The sequence below is a fragment of the Akebia trifoliata genome, chromosome 7 (genome assembly GCF_017979445.1).
Source record: "Akebia trifoliata isolate Shusen 1 chromosome 7, ASM1797944v1, whole genome shotgun sequence".
Classification (NCBI taxonomy): domain Eukaryota; kingdom Viridiplantae; phylum Streptophyta; class Magnoliopsida; order Ranunculales; family Lardizabalaceae; genus Akebia; species Akebia trifoliata.
In genome coordinates, this window is record NC_141381.1 from 5796419 (window position 1) to 5812837 (window position 16419).

Sequence of the window (16419 nt, forward strand, 5' to 3'; positions counted from 1 at the left end):
ACCCATCAAACCGAACGGACCTTAGCTCAGTTTGGTTTGGTTCGGTTCTATAGGCATTTTGGTTTGGTTTTGGTTCTTACTTAGCGGAACCGACTTATGTCAATTCCAAAGGTGGAACCATGTAGATACAAGGGGGACAAGAATTCATAAAATAATTTTGTTTATATACGTACCCCAATTACAGACATGGGCTGAAGCTGTTGAAATACACGTGGATGTTATGTGGCCCCTACAATATTCTTATATAGGAACTCTTGGGATAAAAAATTATTTCACAGTTACACAGGTTGAAGTAATGTGGACAGTTGTGTGGCCTCCACAAAATATTTTTAGAGATATTCTATTGACACACCAACTGTTGCTAAAAACACCCTAATTCATATGTAAATCACCAAATAATTAACACATATCTTGAGATGTTGGTGTGGCAATAGAAACCCTTTACTTTTATATAGGAAAAAACTTTTCTTAGTAAGATTTCAAATCTTGCTAAGCATCATTAGGTTCAAATGGATTATCAAATTGGCAAATCCAACACCACAGTCCTCTAGATTTCATGAAAAAACTCAAATCCAAAAAAAATGCAAAAAAATAATTTTTAGGGGGCCTGATCCAAGGTTTTGAAAATGGACACCTACAAAACTCCCAAATTAAAAATTAAAATTCAACGATGAAAATAAACATTTTAAATTTTTTTTATTTTAAAGTTCATAAAATTTTGTCCTCTACACCCCATGGCATCGGATAATGTTTTTGATGCCACAAGATGAAATCAACGACCCTTATTAAGATTTGAAATCTTGTTAAGTTAGTAAGGTTAGACTTGCTCTTTTATATATAAGACTTGGGAAAAAAAACTCTTTCATAGCCTCACTAATCTGTTATGTGCTTCAACAAATCGTAATTTTTAAAATTCACCGTGTCAAGGCACTTTAAGGGAGTTTTCAAAATAAAGTTATTTAGGTCAAAAAGCCAAGAAACCTTCATTTCTTCTTTTTAAGATTTTTCTTCTAAATCATCTTATTTTCTATTGAAAATCGATTTTAAAAAATCCTCTTATTCTGTAATTTTTCTAATTACATCTTCATACTATTAGTTCAGCCCCCCACAAGTGAAATTCTCTGGGTCAGCCCCTAGACGGTTCGGTTCCGATTTGGCCGCAAACCGACCCACTTACACCCCTAATAGAAAGATTATCAGAAACATAATGCATGAAGCAGACTATGTAATAATCCAACAGACTCATAAATACTATAAATAAAATTAGTCATTCATTATTTTTTTTTATTTTTTTTTTTTTTAAGTTTACCTCAATTTTAAGGAAAAGATAAACAACAGCGAGAAATTGAGTCAGGAACTAGAAAGCAATTTCACTTCTTATGTATTTCTCATACACTGCGGTACGATGATGAGTATTGGAAAAAAAGGTAATATCCATAACCTAAAGCAATTCGAATTTTTAACGTACCAACTTGGCATAACCCTCACTCTCTTCCCGAAGAAGGTTGAATTTTGTTTGCTGATAAAGAAGGCGTGTGTTTACTCTAACCTGCAATTCACAAGAGATGAAAAAAGACCTCAATTAAGAATTGGTGGTGGGAAGAAGTGCAAAAAGATGAACAAGACACCTCAAAAGAAAGGGGAAAAACTATACTAGAAGGGATTAGAATTAAACCATTAACATCCCAACAATAACATTAAATTGGTCCCAAAAAATTCACATTACTCCAACTCATCACAATTAAAGCATGAACGTATTTTCATTGCATACACTAATAAACAACACGAGGGACATAACCGAAGACAAGAAATTAGAAAGCACAGAAGGAATCACGATTAAGTAATCCTATGCAATCGTTAAAACGAAATGCAACAAGTTTTCACTAACTCAGCCCCAGTTGGTACTTTGTTTAGCCAACCCAATTGAATAATTATGAGCAGTAGTGTGGTAGCACTAGAATCTGCAACATTTAATTGAAATAATAAACAATGTACATCGGAAAGTGAAGAACAAGAGCAAGAGAAAACTGTCAAAAAAGCATCAAAATCAACGCAAAGGGTAACAGGGAAAGAAACAAAGAAAACTCAAGAGCAATATTTTTTTGTAAAGCTATTTAGAGGAAACTTATCATCAAAGCCATAACCAAAAATTTGGGGTAAGCTGAATGAATCATGTTCCTCCATTCAATTCTGTCTAAAGTCATGTCTTCAGTTAATTCAAGGGAGTTCATACTCTCAATACTTCACATTTGGTCTTCCTCTCTCTCCTTAGAAAAAGTGTATGAATTCGTCACTTCTAGTTATGAAAATCAATCAAGTCAAATGCACGAATTTGTTAAGCCAAAAATGTGATCTATCTAGATTGAAGCGCGATTCAGATTGAGCAGAAGCAAAAAGTATGTTTAGGTATAATCATGATCAAACATGATTAAGACATATGCTGAAATCTGATACTGCAAAAATCACAACTTTTCAGGGTTTGTTGAGTCCAACACAGAATACTTGTGTTGAACGTTGAACTCTGATACCAGGACCCGCATCCACGCGACAGGCTATGTACATAGGAAACTTCCATAGCCGTCCACATAATCTCCTTTTTATCCTAATAAAATATTAATTTTTCAATATTAAAATAAAAAGACATAAGAAAATGTCACCATGCCCCCATCATCATCACCAAGAACGCCTTAACCAACAACTTGGGTTTCACAAAATGGGCTAAAATTGGGGTCACCAGCACAATACCAAATCCAACCATTTATCAATGTTTCTAAGTTATATAATAAATTAAAATAAAAAATAAAAAACAATAACAGAACAGACAAGAAGAAGCACACAAACCAACCAAGGAAGCTAAACCTACCAGGAGAGAGCTAAAGCAAGCAATACATTAAGCTACTTCACTTGTAAAAATATCACATCTAAAATGAAATCCTGAAAGAAAGTCCTTCCATTAAGACATGATACCGAAGATGACACACAGGAAAAGAAGGATTGAAAACTAATATAGATACAGGGAATTAATACAGACACCACCACCACAGAATCTACAACCAATATTTGTGAACTCTTATTGCAATGATTACAGGATTTTTATTGCCACCCAACCATCATGGTCCAGTCTATCAAGGCCACCAATCCATTTAGTAACCGATTGCCATAAACTAATATTGAATGAAATCTCAAGGCATTCATTGCAGGCTTTACTTGCTTCTTGGTTCGCTATGCTTTCCGCTCAGCATTATTTTTATCTTTATTTTTTATATAAGTAGGCCGGACTTATTTTTTATCAAATAAGGCATTCATTGCAGGTTATCCCAAGAGACTTCACAAAAATGTGTCCTGTCATTTATGCATATAGCATGGATTGGAAAGTTCAAAATGACTAAAAACCACCAAAAAATTTAATCCATATACCTCTTTTGCCTTTAAATCTGGAGCTTTTATCTTGATCATTTCAGACTCCCATAGGAATTCTTCCTGAAACAGTGAGGAAAAATATAAGAAAACAACAAGCAAACACGAGAATGTCTGAATAAACCAACAGTCAAACATTTAATAACAAAAAAATAACAAGATTCACCTCACAGAGCTCCTGAAAAAGCTTCAATGGAACCAACGCAGACTCCACCAGCCATTTTGCCTGAAGAGGACAAAAATGGTAACAGTATAAAACAAACATGAGAATGGAGGACTCCAGAACTAGAAATTTGGTAATATGTGATGGTTACCATATTTTTTTTTTACTTATTTATATTAATTATCTCATGCATGTGAGGCCTACATCTCAAGGCACTGGTCAACCAAATTCCTCACCTCACACATCAACATCTAAAACATTGCTTAGAGTTATTAACTATATCGTTACAAAGGAAATAGAAGTCTTTCCAACTTTGCAACACTAGTCGAAAAGTAGAAAAAAGACGAGTAGTCACTAGCATACTAGTAAGGGTGCTATTAATCAACACTACACTCGCACTTGCAACACTAGTCGAAAAGTAGAAAAAAGATGAGTAGTCACTAGCATACTAGTAAGGGTGCTCTTAATCAACACTACGCTCACACCTCTAGAAAAATAACGAGGTTTCCAAAGAACCATACCTGTAGATGATAGGGTTTGAAGTTGCACGCATTGCTGACTTCAAAAATCTCTCATCCAAATTAATGCCAGGTTCGAAATATTGGAATAATGCAGTTTATTATTAGCTTTCTATTTATTTCTATGTAGGGCCAATTATGTCCATTCACACATTAGTTAATATAAATATCTGCCAAGCACTCATTATGAAACTTGACAATTCTTCTTCGTATCAGAGCCTTAGAGGCCCATCGACTCCTCCTACTTCAATTTTGGGATCTTGAAATTTCATCTCCTTTCCTCCTCTTTTTTCTCCTCCCATCTATTTATTAGACCTTGAGATCAAACTAACCTAGCAGTAGCTTCGTTAGAGAATCTCCCCTTCGGGGGTTCTTTTTTTTCTTTTTGGTTTGAGATACCCTGGTCGCATGATGCAATAAGGATGATTATTCGATAACCAAAGACTGGTTTGCTGGGTTGCAACCAGATTTTTGTGTGACTGTTGCGATAGGGCTGTGAGGCCTGGGTTGTGTTGTTGCTGTGTTAGGTCTATGCGACAGCCCTAGGGTGTGTAATTGGGTTGCTAGCTGGGCTGCCTGGATTGTGTTGTTGTTGTTTTGGATCAACACGACAGCCCTAGGGTGTGCTGCTGCTGTTTTGGGTCTGTGCGACAGCCCTAGGGTGTGTAATAGGGTTGCAGGTTGCTGGCTGGGTTGCCTGGACTGTGTTGCTGCTGCTTTGAGTCTGTGCGACAATCCTAGGATTGTGTTGTTGCTGTTTCGGGTCTATGTGACAGCCCTAGGATGTGCACAAGCCTATATGGATCTATTTTTGCCCTGTTCTAGGGTTTTCTGCTCTATGACCGTGTTTTTGTCCTGCGATAGGGCTGCTGAGTGTTGCTGTGCACATACCTGCTCTGTGACGGCCACTGTGGATTCCTGTGTGTGGCTGTTGGCTACTGTTTTATTGATTTGCGATAGAACTGATGATCGATAGTGTTGTTTTCTAGCTATCTAATGATGGTTCATTGAATTTAGGTTAACAACAAACCTCCCTTCAAGCCAAATATTCGGCTATATGATTTGCTCTTCGACTTCAAGGAAGACTTCTACTTTTTTTGTGTTTTGTTTTGAGGCTGGTGTGAGTTCGAGCTTCTTGACTCGAATTCTTCCTTATCTTCAGTTTCTAATAATCTCTTTGTTCTCGCACCCTAAGTGTATGTCGATTTGACCCTACACATTTTTCCCTAATATCTTCAGTTTCTACATTTGATTATTGTTGTTGAGAGTTATGACATTGCATCAATCTTGGTCTCGATTCATGAAACTCTATTTGGGAAGTAAAGGCAAATCTGAATGATTTTTGGGTACTGTTAATACTTGTCGTGGCCGACGCAATCGTAGTCAAGGGAGTAGTCTAGTTTGGAGTCATTGTGTGAAGGCAAGCCATGAGAAGGCTAGATGCTTTCCGCATTTTACTCATTTGTTGAACTCTACTACCACTCCTTCGTTGGGGCATCCTGCTCCCCGTGTTGCCACTGTGGATTCCTCACTTATTCCCACCACTATTTCTCCTAGCACTGTTGATTTACAACAGCTTCAGACCCATCTCCAACTTCGCCAACACTTATGCCGTGTTTGTCTCTATTATTATGGTATCCAAATTTCAATGTAAGATACTTTATCCACTAATTTTGCGTTTGTCTCACACAAAAAATTAATTTAACAAATCCAACATGAGAATTACATAACTTAAAAATCCTATAAAACTAAGAAAAAGGAATCCCACCAAAAGACTAGGATTCCCCTTTCCCACGTCTCTCCCTTCCCACATCTCTCAAATTATAAAAAAGTCCTATTATAACTAAAAAGATAACCATTTTTCTTACAACCTTAGTAAGATCTCAAATCTTAATCTTGCTAAAGGTCATTATACCCACATGGATTACTACATTAGCAAATCAACACCACAAGATTTCATGGAAAACTCTGATTTAAAATAATATTTAAAAAAGAAAGACTATTTTGAGCTTCATCCAAGGTTTTGAAAATGGACGGCTACCGAACTCTCAAATCCAAAAGGTAAAATTCAATAGTGTACAATAACTTTTTTTTTTTTTTTTTGAAATTTATTTTTTAAAGTTGTTAAAAAAAATTTCCTCTACTTCCCTATGCCATTGGATCATGTTTTTGAATGCCAAAATGTCAACTCACATTATGATCTAAAATCCTATAGTCTGACTCAGCTAAAAAAGATAGGAGAAATTATAATAAAAAAACCTAACTAAACAATTATTTATCAAAAAAGTACTAACTTTTTATAAATAATTGTTTAATTAGGTTTTTTTTTATAATTTCTCCAAAAAGATAATCTATTATAGCTAAAGTAATTAATCAATATTTTATTGGGTTTCATGTTATTTTAGACTCCTTAAATATGAAATGTAAAAGAAAAAAATACAAAGAACAAGGATAAAATTATTTTACAAAACAAAAAACCTTGATTGAGAAAATAATGAAAATCCTGTAACAATTTTAACTTTTTTTTAAGGGATGTTGAAAAGAGTAAAAAATGGATAAAAAAATTATTTGTTAAGATTTTACTTCAATATATATATTTTGCAGTTAAAGTTTTATATAAAATACATCTTTAAATAATTTATTGCACCAGAATAGACATTCATTAATATCCAACAAACAACATGTAGACTAATTCCATGTCAGGATTAATGTTGAAGCTAATCTGGCCAAGGTTTACTATCACGGGATGAAGGAAAATCCAATCCAAGATACGTAAAATGTAATTTGATGCGACCAAACAAACCCTTAAGATTTACTATCATTGCCCTTACCCCTCTCCAACCATGCCAACTTCCCCCTTAGACACAGGTATATTCTCTCCTACCCCTAATCGTATCCCTTCTGTATCTAACTCTCTCTTACCTATTGCATTTCGCAAAGGTAAGCGGGGGTGTGTTACTGATCATCCTATTACCCAGTTTGTTTCTTATCAGGGACTTTCTCCTTATTAAGCCTACCTTGCTGCCATTGCTTCTATTCGAGTTCCCCGATCTATTTCAAAGGCTTTACGAGATCCTCAATAGACTATAGCCATGATTACTGAGATGGATGCTCTACAAAAGAATCATACCTGGGAGCTTGTTCATCTTCCCTCTAGGGAGTGGACTGTTGGTTGCAAATGGGTTTTCATTGTTAAGTACTTCGCGGATGGCACTGTTGATCGATACAAGACACCTTGTTGTTAAGGGATTTACGCACTCCTGGAAAAGATTACGGCCCTACATTTTCCCCTGTAACTAAACTTACCACCGTTCGCCTCCTTATCTCTCTAGCTGCATGTCACTCCTAACCTCTTCACCAACTCGATGTGAAAAATGTCTTTCTGAATGATGTTCTAATTGAAGTTATTTATAAGGACCCCCTCTTGGATTTCATCTTCTAGAGGAGTATTTTGGGAAGGTATATCACCTTCGCAAATCTCTGTATGACTTGAAACAGTCTATGCGAGCTTGGTTTCAACGTTTTTCTTAGGTCATTTTATCTATGGAATTTTCTAGATGCCACTCAGATCATATTTGTTTTATACGTCGAGGATTGGATGGTTATTGCGCCATTGTTCTGATTTATGTGGATAATATTATCCTAACTGAAAATGATATCCAGTGGATTGACAGGGTAAAGGTGTTATTGGGTCGCACATGTTGCCTTCACAAATCTCTATATGGCCTGAAACAGTCTACAAGCTTGGTTTCAATATTTTTCTAAGGTCATTTTATCTATGGAGTTTTCTAGATGTCACTTAGACCATACTTGTTTTATATATCGAGGATTGGATGACCATTGCGCCATTGTTTTGATTTATGTAGATGATCTTATCCTGACTGGAGATAATACCTAGTGAATTGATATGGTAAAGGTGTTATTGGGTCATGCCTTTAAGGTTAAGGACTTGAGTCCTCTCAAGTACTTCTTGGAGATAGAAATGGCTCACTCTCGTCGTGGTATTTTGCTATCTCAACCCAAATACATATTGGATCTTCTTCAGGACACTGGTATGCTTGGTTGTCGTCCTACTTCCTCTCCTATGGATCAGAATCGTCACCTTCATGCAGAATCTAGTGATCTATTATGTGATCCTTTTTCTTATTAGAGACTTATAGGCCGTCTGATTTATCTAACTAGCACTAAACCAGATTTGACCATTGTAGTTAGTATAATCAATTAGTTCTTGCATGCTCCGGGCACTTCTCATCATGACGTTGTTTATCACATTCTTCGCTAATAGAAATCGCGTCCTAGTCTTGGACTTTTTTACTCGTCCACTACTCAACCTCATTTGTCCTACTTCACTGATGCTGGTTATGTTGGTTCTCTTACAGATAGGAGAGTACCTCTTGTTTCTGCACTTTCCATGGTGGTCAACTGATATCGGGAAAAAGTAAAAAACAGAGTGTTGTTTCTTATTCTTCTGCTGAAATTGAGTATCGAGTTATGGCCCTTGGCACATGTGAGCTTATTTGACTTCTGTCTTTGTTGACGGAGCTAGGATTTCATGTTCCTCCACATTGTCTTGCAACAACAAGTTTGCTATCATGCTTGCTTTTGACTCTATTCTTCACGAAAGAACTAAGCATATAGAAGTTGACGTCCACTTTGTCAGGGAGATAGTCCAATTTAGGGCTCTTCAAACAGTATTTGTGTCTTCTTCAGATCAGCTTGCCAACATGCTTACTAAATCTTATGGTCCGTCTGTTACTAACTCTCATTTTGTCAAACTGTGTTTGATTGATATATTTCCCCCAACTTGAGAGGGAGTATTGGAATAAGGCAGTTTATTATTAGTTTTCTATTTATTTCTATGTAAGGCATTTATGTCCACTCACACATTAGTTAATATAAATATCTGTCAAGCTCACATTGAGACTTAACCATTCTCTTTTTACAGTTCTCGAAATAGCATCAAAACAGCAAAGCAATCATCTTACTAATCTCAACTCAGTTGTATTTTCCTCTCGTTTTAAATAAAATTTATACTTATAAAAAAAAAATGAGTGTCATATGCGAAATATCAAGTAAGAGATCCTCACACCATCTAAACACTCCCTCAACCTACACAGAAGGGCATAAGTGGTCATAAATGTCACATTCAGGAAAGCCTACATCGAAAGCCTCCTAAGACTCCCAAGTGCACAACCCTAAGTCTCCTTGCCTAAGACCTCTAGAACTTCTAAAAAAAGCTGGCCAAACCATTCACTATAATGGAAAAAAAGATGTCTTGTACGTGCATTAATCCATTTCCACCAAGCCGGGTGGGGGAGATCACATAGCCATATGATGTAACCATGTAGACTTTACAAACACCATCAATGTTGATTCATATTCTTGAGTATTAACACTCAATAGGAATAAGAACTCCATCCAAAATTTGTGTTCCGTTACAAATGCCCCTTTCTCATAGTTTTCTCTTTCTGTCAAACATGTAATAATTTTTTTCATAGGTAAAAGGTTAGTGGTTAGCAAAGTGAAGGTGGGTTCAAGGGATTTGAATCCAGGATGTAATAATAACACTTCCACATAATAACATAGATGAGAGGTGACTGCATCACATGAATTTCGTTATCACAGTGCCAAAAATCACGGCATGAACTCCATAAATTTGCAAAATGAAAGACAATGAAAATAATGAAATATCAAAACTCGTACAGGATATGGAACCAGTATAGGATACCACAAGGACAATTTTATTTCCATCGATTGGTCGTGAAACAGATTCTACCTTTAGATGGAATGCCACATGATAGAAACATTTGTATGCATGTATGTTGCTTAAGAAAACATGAAGAAAATTTAAAAAAGGTAGATCAACAATTACAGAATCAAGAATTTACCACTTTAATGAGGCGAGTGCGATATTCCACCGACATTGTAAGCTGCAAAATAGGATGATATATAAGTGAACAAGAGTCCCCACCAGAAATAAAGATAAGGAGCACCAAATCTGGATAGTTTGCAACTAATAAGCCTCCTTTCTCCTTTTTCATCAATATTAAAATTTATATTCATCAAATAAAAAAAGAGTGGGGTGCCAACACAACTATTTTTCATCCCTTAATGATACGGTAAAATCAAATACAGAATTAGCATTTCTGAATGAGAATAATATTATGAAAATATGATCAGTGGAGAGACCGAAGAAAGGCTAACAATGGAAGTATTGTACCAGCGCCCAGTAGTTGCCTAACCTATTAGAACGAGAGTTAAATTTCAAAATGAGTATCCTAAAGACTTCCCAAATATATTGATTTTTGGAATGGATCAGATAATGTATGACCAATATATATACACACATTAAAACAGGATGGTGGTCTCCCCACTTTGTCACAATCTTTATCCCCCTATAAAGAATGTATCTCAAGAACAACTTGCAACTTTATTCCCTTTTCTCTCTTCCCTTTTTCCAAGAATACACCTAACTTCATTGTTTCTCCTCTTCTCCCCCCCCCCCCCCTTTTTTTTTATGAACGAAGATCTTTTATTAAAAACGGATGGTTAAGATGAACAAACCAAGGAAAGAAAAACAACAAAGGAAGAAAAAGAGAACCAAAAACCAAACTCAAGAACTCCCCAAGCAATTACAAACCCACTCCCACCTCCCCAAAAAGTCCTCAAAAAACAACCCTCATGCTTTAACAAAAACCAATCTCCAATGGAAAACAAGACCCAAAACATCGATGATGAGCTCTTGATCTTCACACTCCTTGGCCTCAAAAACTGTTGAGTTCCTTTCACGACATAACCCCCAACAAATTGCCAACGGGATCAAACTCCAAAGTTTTCTTTTAAACGCTTCAAAGCCCCATGCCCCCCCCCCCCCCCCCCCACCAAATGCAACCAACCCTCAAAACATCACAAAAGGATCCTTGGGAGACAACCCATCACCAAAGAAACCCAAAAATATGACCAAAGCTTGGAAGCTAGTGGACAATGGAGAAGAGCATGGCTGACAGATTCTCAATCCGATTTGCAAAGGCTGTAGAAATTTACTTAAATGATACTCCTTTTCATCACATTATCCAAGGTGAGAATCTTCCCCCTAACTCCGACCCATATAAAAGAGGCAACCTAAGACGGAACTGTTGGCTCCCACACCCCTTTCACTGGGAAGCTCTCCGATGAAGGAAACAAAGCACTATAGAAAGAGCAAACCGAAAAACAACCATTCCTCTCCAACATCCAAACTCTCATATCTTCAGCTTCTTGATTGCAAACCACATAGTCCAAAAAATTAATGAGCTTTAGAAATGGACTCCATCTCCCAATCATTAAACAATCTTTTGAAACCAAAGTCCCAGCCCCCTACCCCCAAAAGAAGATGAGGCTAAGAATGTAGAAACTAGAACTTTCTTTAAAGAGATGGAATACAACCCTAGAAAAGGGTCCTTCATCCAAACCGAACGACAACAAAGGTCTTCCCAAAACTGAAGTGAGGTGCCCCTACCCATTATGAACCTCGCATTACCTTGGAACAAAAGGAGAATCTTTTGGATGCCCTTCCACACACCACCCCCATAGGAACCACTTGCACGCCCACTCTATTACCCAAGAGCTTTCTCACTAAACTTTGCCGCTATCACCACCCCTTTTCCAATAATACCCCTCCAACTTTATTATCTTTCCTTTTTTACCCCTACCCTAAAGAGGATGCCCATGCCATAGGCACGGGCAAACTGTAGTACACAAATAAAAGATGAATCAAATGAAAAGAAATCATCAATACAACGCATCACACCACACATCCCACCATGCATATTAAGCATCAATGCATCACACCCAACCTTCCATCACTTCTTAGTGTGGTCGAGGCAAGAACCAAACTTAAGTGCAAGAAGATCTAGGTTATATTAAGCCCAAGCCCTAACATTATGAGTAATCGCCCAAGAGACTCAACAGAGTATGGTAGCCTGACAAGCTGTATACACCATGGTAACTAAGTTTGGATTTGTTATTTATTCCACGGGGCTTCAATTTGAATAAATTTAGGAACTGCATAGAAAACTAGGAAAAAAATTTAGAAATATACAAATGAAGTTTTTAGGTTTCCTATCAAAATCAATCATCATCAATCTCCTAAAAACCTTATAAATGTTACCCTATTTTGCGATCAATCCATAAGTCATTGATTAGTTCGTTGATTCATCAAATCAAGCAGATAGGCCCTTATTTCGAAGAATTTTCTTCAATGTGTAGCTGAATAAAGATGTCATTTTTAAAAGTATCACAAAAAATTCATTGCGCAGTCATAATTCCATTTTAAAACTACACTTCCAAATGATCCAAGGATGGATAATTATCTTTAGCCTCTTGGAGGTTTCCATTTTTTTTTTTACCAGTAAAGGAAATTTTATTAAAAGGGGGATCAAGATGACCAAGCCGGAAGACAAAAGCAAGATACAAGAGAAAACACAAACTAGAGATGCCCACACTAAGCAGACTACTCGATGGCAAGATTACAAACCCTATCCCATCTTAAAAAAAAATCCTCGAAGAAGATCCCCTTAGATTCTTTATACAATTTTTCCCAGAAAAAGAAAATGAGCAAAATTGAAATGATAAGCTCTTGAATGGAATGCTCCTTTTCCTCAAAGATGACCATTCATTTCCTTCCAAAAGGCACCAACGCATAGCGAAAGGCAATAAATTCCCTAAAATGCACTTTGACTTCAAGAACGACGATCCCCCAATGAAGCTAAGAATCGAAGAGCAAGCTGGCAGAATAGAAAACACCCTTCCAACCTGAACAAGGATAGGAAACAGGACCAAATCTAGTGAGCAACTACGCAGTGGGCAAGAACATTATCGACTGATTCCCCATTCTCCTCACACAAACAAAAATTTGAGAAGAAAAGCATCTCCTAATAAACTGATCCAATGTAGGCAACCTCCCTAATGCTGCCACCCAAATAAACATTGAGACCTTGGATGGGATTTTCCGACCCCAAGTGAAATGATCCGGGAACAATCAGTGATCATCCACGCGACTCCCCTGATACATAGACCGCACTGAAAAACCCATCCTTTGTTCCTTCCCAAATGCAGCAATCCTCTGGCGTCAGTATTAGAAATAGCTTCAATACCCGCAATCATTTACTCAAGTTCTTCAATTCCCAATCATTAAAAGCTCTTATGAAACCAAAGTCCCAAGCTGCTTTCGTTCCATTTATATTAGTAAAAGAAGAGATAACTGACCTTTCTTGAGGGACATCTAGTAGAGATTCAGAAATTGATTTTTTAGAGGAAGATCTCCACACTGCTGATTCTCCCAAAAACGGATTCTATTTCAGCACCTCACCTTGAAATTTACTTTCTTACGAAACAATGAGAGCCATTTGAGAATCCACTTTCAAACCCACCACCATACACCAGTTTAGCCTTTCCACTTTCCCACTCAAACTCCAGCACACCAAATTTTCAGCAATCACCCTTCTCCAAAGGCTATCTTCCTCGACTCTGAACCTCCATAGCCATTTTCCCAAGAGAGATGAATTCATCAATCCAAACCTTCTAAGCCCCAGACCGCCCTGACTTCTAGGGGAATGTGATACTTCCGCTTTCCATCCTTGTCTTGCTAGAAGAAGTCACGACATAGCCTATTAAGCTTTATTTCCACACTTCTTCACATCAAGAACAAGGAAAGAAAATAATCTGGAATACTAACCAAAGAAAATAAAAGGTGGTCAACTTCCCACCTTTAGAAAGATACTTGGCCTTCCAAGAGCTACGATTCTTTCCAACCCTCTCAGTAATCAGATCCCAAAACCCTTTACTAGTATGCACTGCCCTCAAAGGTAGCCCCAAATAAGAAGAGGGCAACACTCCAACCTGAAACCCAGCCAAAGCAGCCACAATTTCAACACCTGGGGTCTCACCGACTGCAAACATCTTGCTTTTGTGAAGCTTAACTGAAATCCTTGAAATCACTTCAAAGTAACATAAGACTCTGCTATAAAATTGTATTTGCCTCAACGAGAAGTCCAAAAACACAAGAATATCATCCGCAAACTGAAGATGAGAAATTAAAGGCTCATTTACCAGGACATTGAAACCAGCAATATCACCAATTGCCACTGCCTTCGACAACATCTTCCCCGACGCTTGCAGCACCAAGATAAACAAAAAGGAGAGAGAAACACCTTGCCTCAAGCCCCTCAAACTCTTTAAAATACCTGCAAGAGACTCATTTACAAGAATCGAGGAATGAAGCACGGTTGGTCTTTCCCACACCCGATTACCAACTGCCAATGAACCCAATGCAAGATATCCGATTACAAGAAAAAAAAAAAAAAGTGTTCCTTTTCAAACAGGTCTGCCCTCTTAGGCACAAAGAGCCCTACAAAACTTAGAAGACTCTACTTATTCTATAGATTGATAGCTAGACAACCAATTAGCATTTTTATCCCACTCAACTAGGAAACAGAAATAAATATAAAACTAGCAATAACAGAGAATTGAAGCACCAAAAGAGTAAACATAGAAATTAACAAATCCTCTTAAACTATCTCATTAGAGTGAGACTGAGTGAATGAAATACACACATCTTGAGCCATTTGGGTCACAATATCAGCAAAAAGCGAACCCAATTCTTCGCTGGATGATTTCTCAGTAAATTCCACTGAATCCAATGCCGCTTTACACTTCTGAATCGGTAATTCTCCGCGAACCTTAATTAACACACACATGCATATATATAAAATCAGAGCAAAAACTACGTTGTGAAGCTGAAACCTACAAATTACTACCCAACAAAAAAATCAGAAAATTACCATGGTCCAGCAAAGTTCGTACAGAAATCGAAGCACTGGTATCGAATTAGATGCCTTGAAATCGCTATTACCGTTCTTCCATTCCCGAAGGAACTCCTCCGTGATGTATTTAAACTCTATGGGTGGAAGAGACATCTTGAACCCAAAATTAAAAACACAAACCCTAGAATCTCTCAGAGTTAATAAACTGAGCTTCAGAGAGAAAATTGCGAGTTAAAGATATTTAAAAGTTGAGGAATCGCCATTAATTAACAGAAAGAACGGTTTATGAAGAAAAAAAAAATTAAACAAGAACTTTGGAGATTGAAGATTATCTTCTTCTCTCTCCTAGGGTTTGAAGAACAAGGGGAAAGGGTAGAACAAGGACAAAAATGGGATCAGAGGAAATACACAGTTCCCTTCTTAGATTGGACTCATGGACTGAGCAACACAACTAGGGCTAATAGCCTGTAGGTCTGTTGTTTTGCTTCTCCGTAATTGTTTTGGGGTTGTGGAGGGGATTATTAGACATTTACAAGAATGGTTTTTAGACTCGGACGATTCGGATGCGACTCAGCGAATTTTTGCACACACAAAAAAATCAGTGGAATGTGCCGTCTGAAATCGGTTTTGATATTATTATTATTATTATTTAAAAGTTTTAATAGAAGAATGGCGAGCTAATTACTTTTTGAACCTACATAAATAATGGGTGTTGAATCAATTTGATCAAGTTAATCCAAAGCAAGACACCGAGATGACCCATCCGAGTCATCTCGATATTGTCCATGAATGAGATGGATAGACATGGTGAATCTTATGAGATAAATGAATTGAGTCGGACTATATATTGAAAATCTTGTTCAAGTCAATCGGGATATTATATATTTAATAAAATTTATTTTTTTTATAATTTAAATATTTTTTAGATAGACCGGGTCACCCATAAAGTGAGTTTAACATTCTCCCACTTGACCCATCGTATCGATTGTGATCATAGTCTAATTTTAAAAATTGTGTTTTTAGAAATGACTCATTTTGTTAGATTCTCACAAAATAATTTTATGTGCGTACACGATTTTTCTCAAAAAGTCAATAATTCAACTGGTTGAATACTTTAATACTACATTTCAATTAAACTATTAATGAGAATCATGACGATTGTACGTCATCATTGTCATATTTTCTTCCTTGCATCACACCATTAATAATCCTTCAAAATGGAGTCCTTATTGCCCATTTAATTTGTCTTGTTAAGACATTTCATATTATCATAAATCCAAAAAATCATAACATCTATATAAAACACAATTGGAAACAAAAAATAGATAAAAAAATATTTTATTTAGTATTATATTAATGTCAATTACAAATAATCAGAAACTTCCATATATACTAGAGTTTTCTCAAAAGTCTCACCCTGATAACATGTTCCTTGTAGTCTTTGGCTGATAAACTTTTATTAATAGACCTACAATCATAAGTGTAGTTCTGATCCTTTTAATTGACACTAATTATTTCT

The 16419-nt window shown here is 36.6% G+C and overlaps 1 protein-coding gene across 2 annotated transcripts in view; it reads right to left on the reverse strand.

Moving 5' to 3' along the window:
- THO2 overlaps nt 1-15405 on the reverse strand; it is a 56106-nt gene extending 40701 nt beyond the window's left edge. For both annotated transcript variants that reach the window (XM_086447268.1, XM_086447269.1), the window contains exons 1-6: nt 14919-15405; nt 14691-14816; nt 9987-10028; nt 3584-3643; nt 3418-3480; nt 1469-1549 (exon numbers count right to left, since the gene is read on the reverse strand). In XM_086447268.1, coding sequence (XP_086303394.1) covers nt 1469-1549; nt 3418-3480; nt 3584-3643; nt 9987-10028; nt 14691-14816; nt 14919-15053 — 507 coding nt within the window. In that variant the 5' untranslated portion in view covers nt 15054-15405. The remainder of the gene's footprint in view (nt 1-1468; nt 1550-3417; nt 3481-3583; nt 3644-9986; nt 10029-14690; nt 14817-14918) is intronic.
- Nucleotides 15406-16419: the final 1014 nt, after the last annotated feature.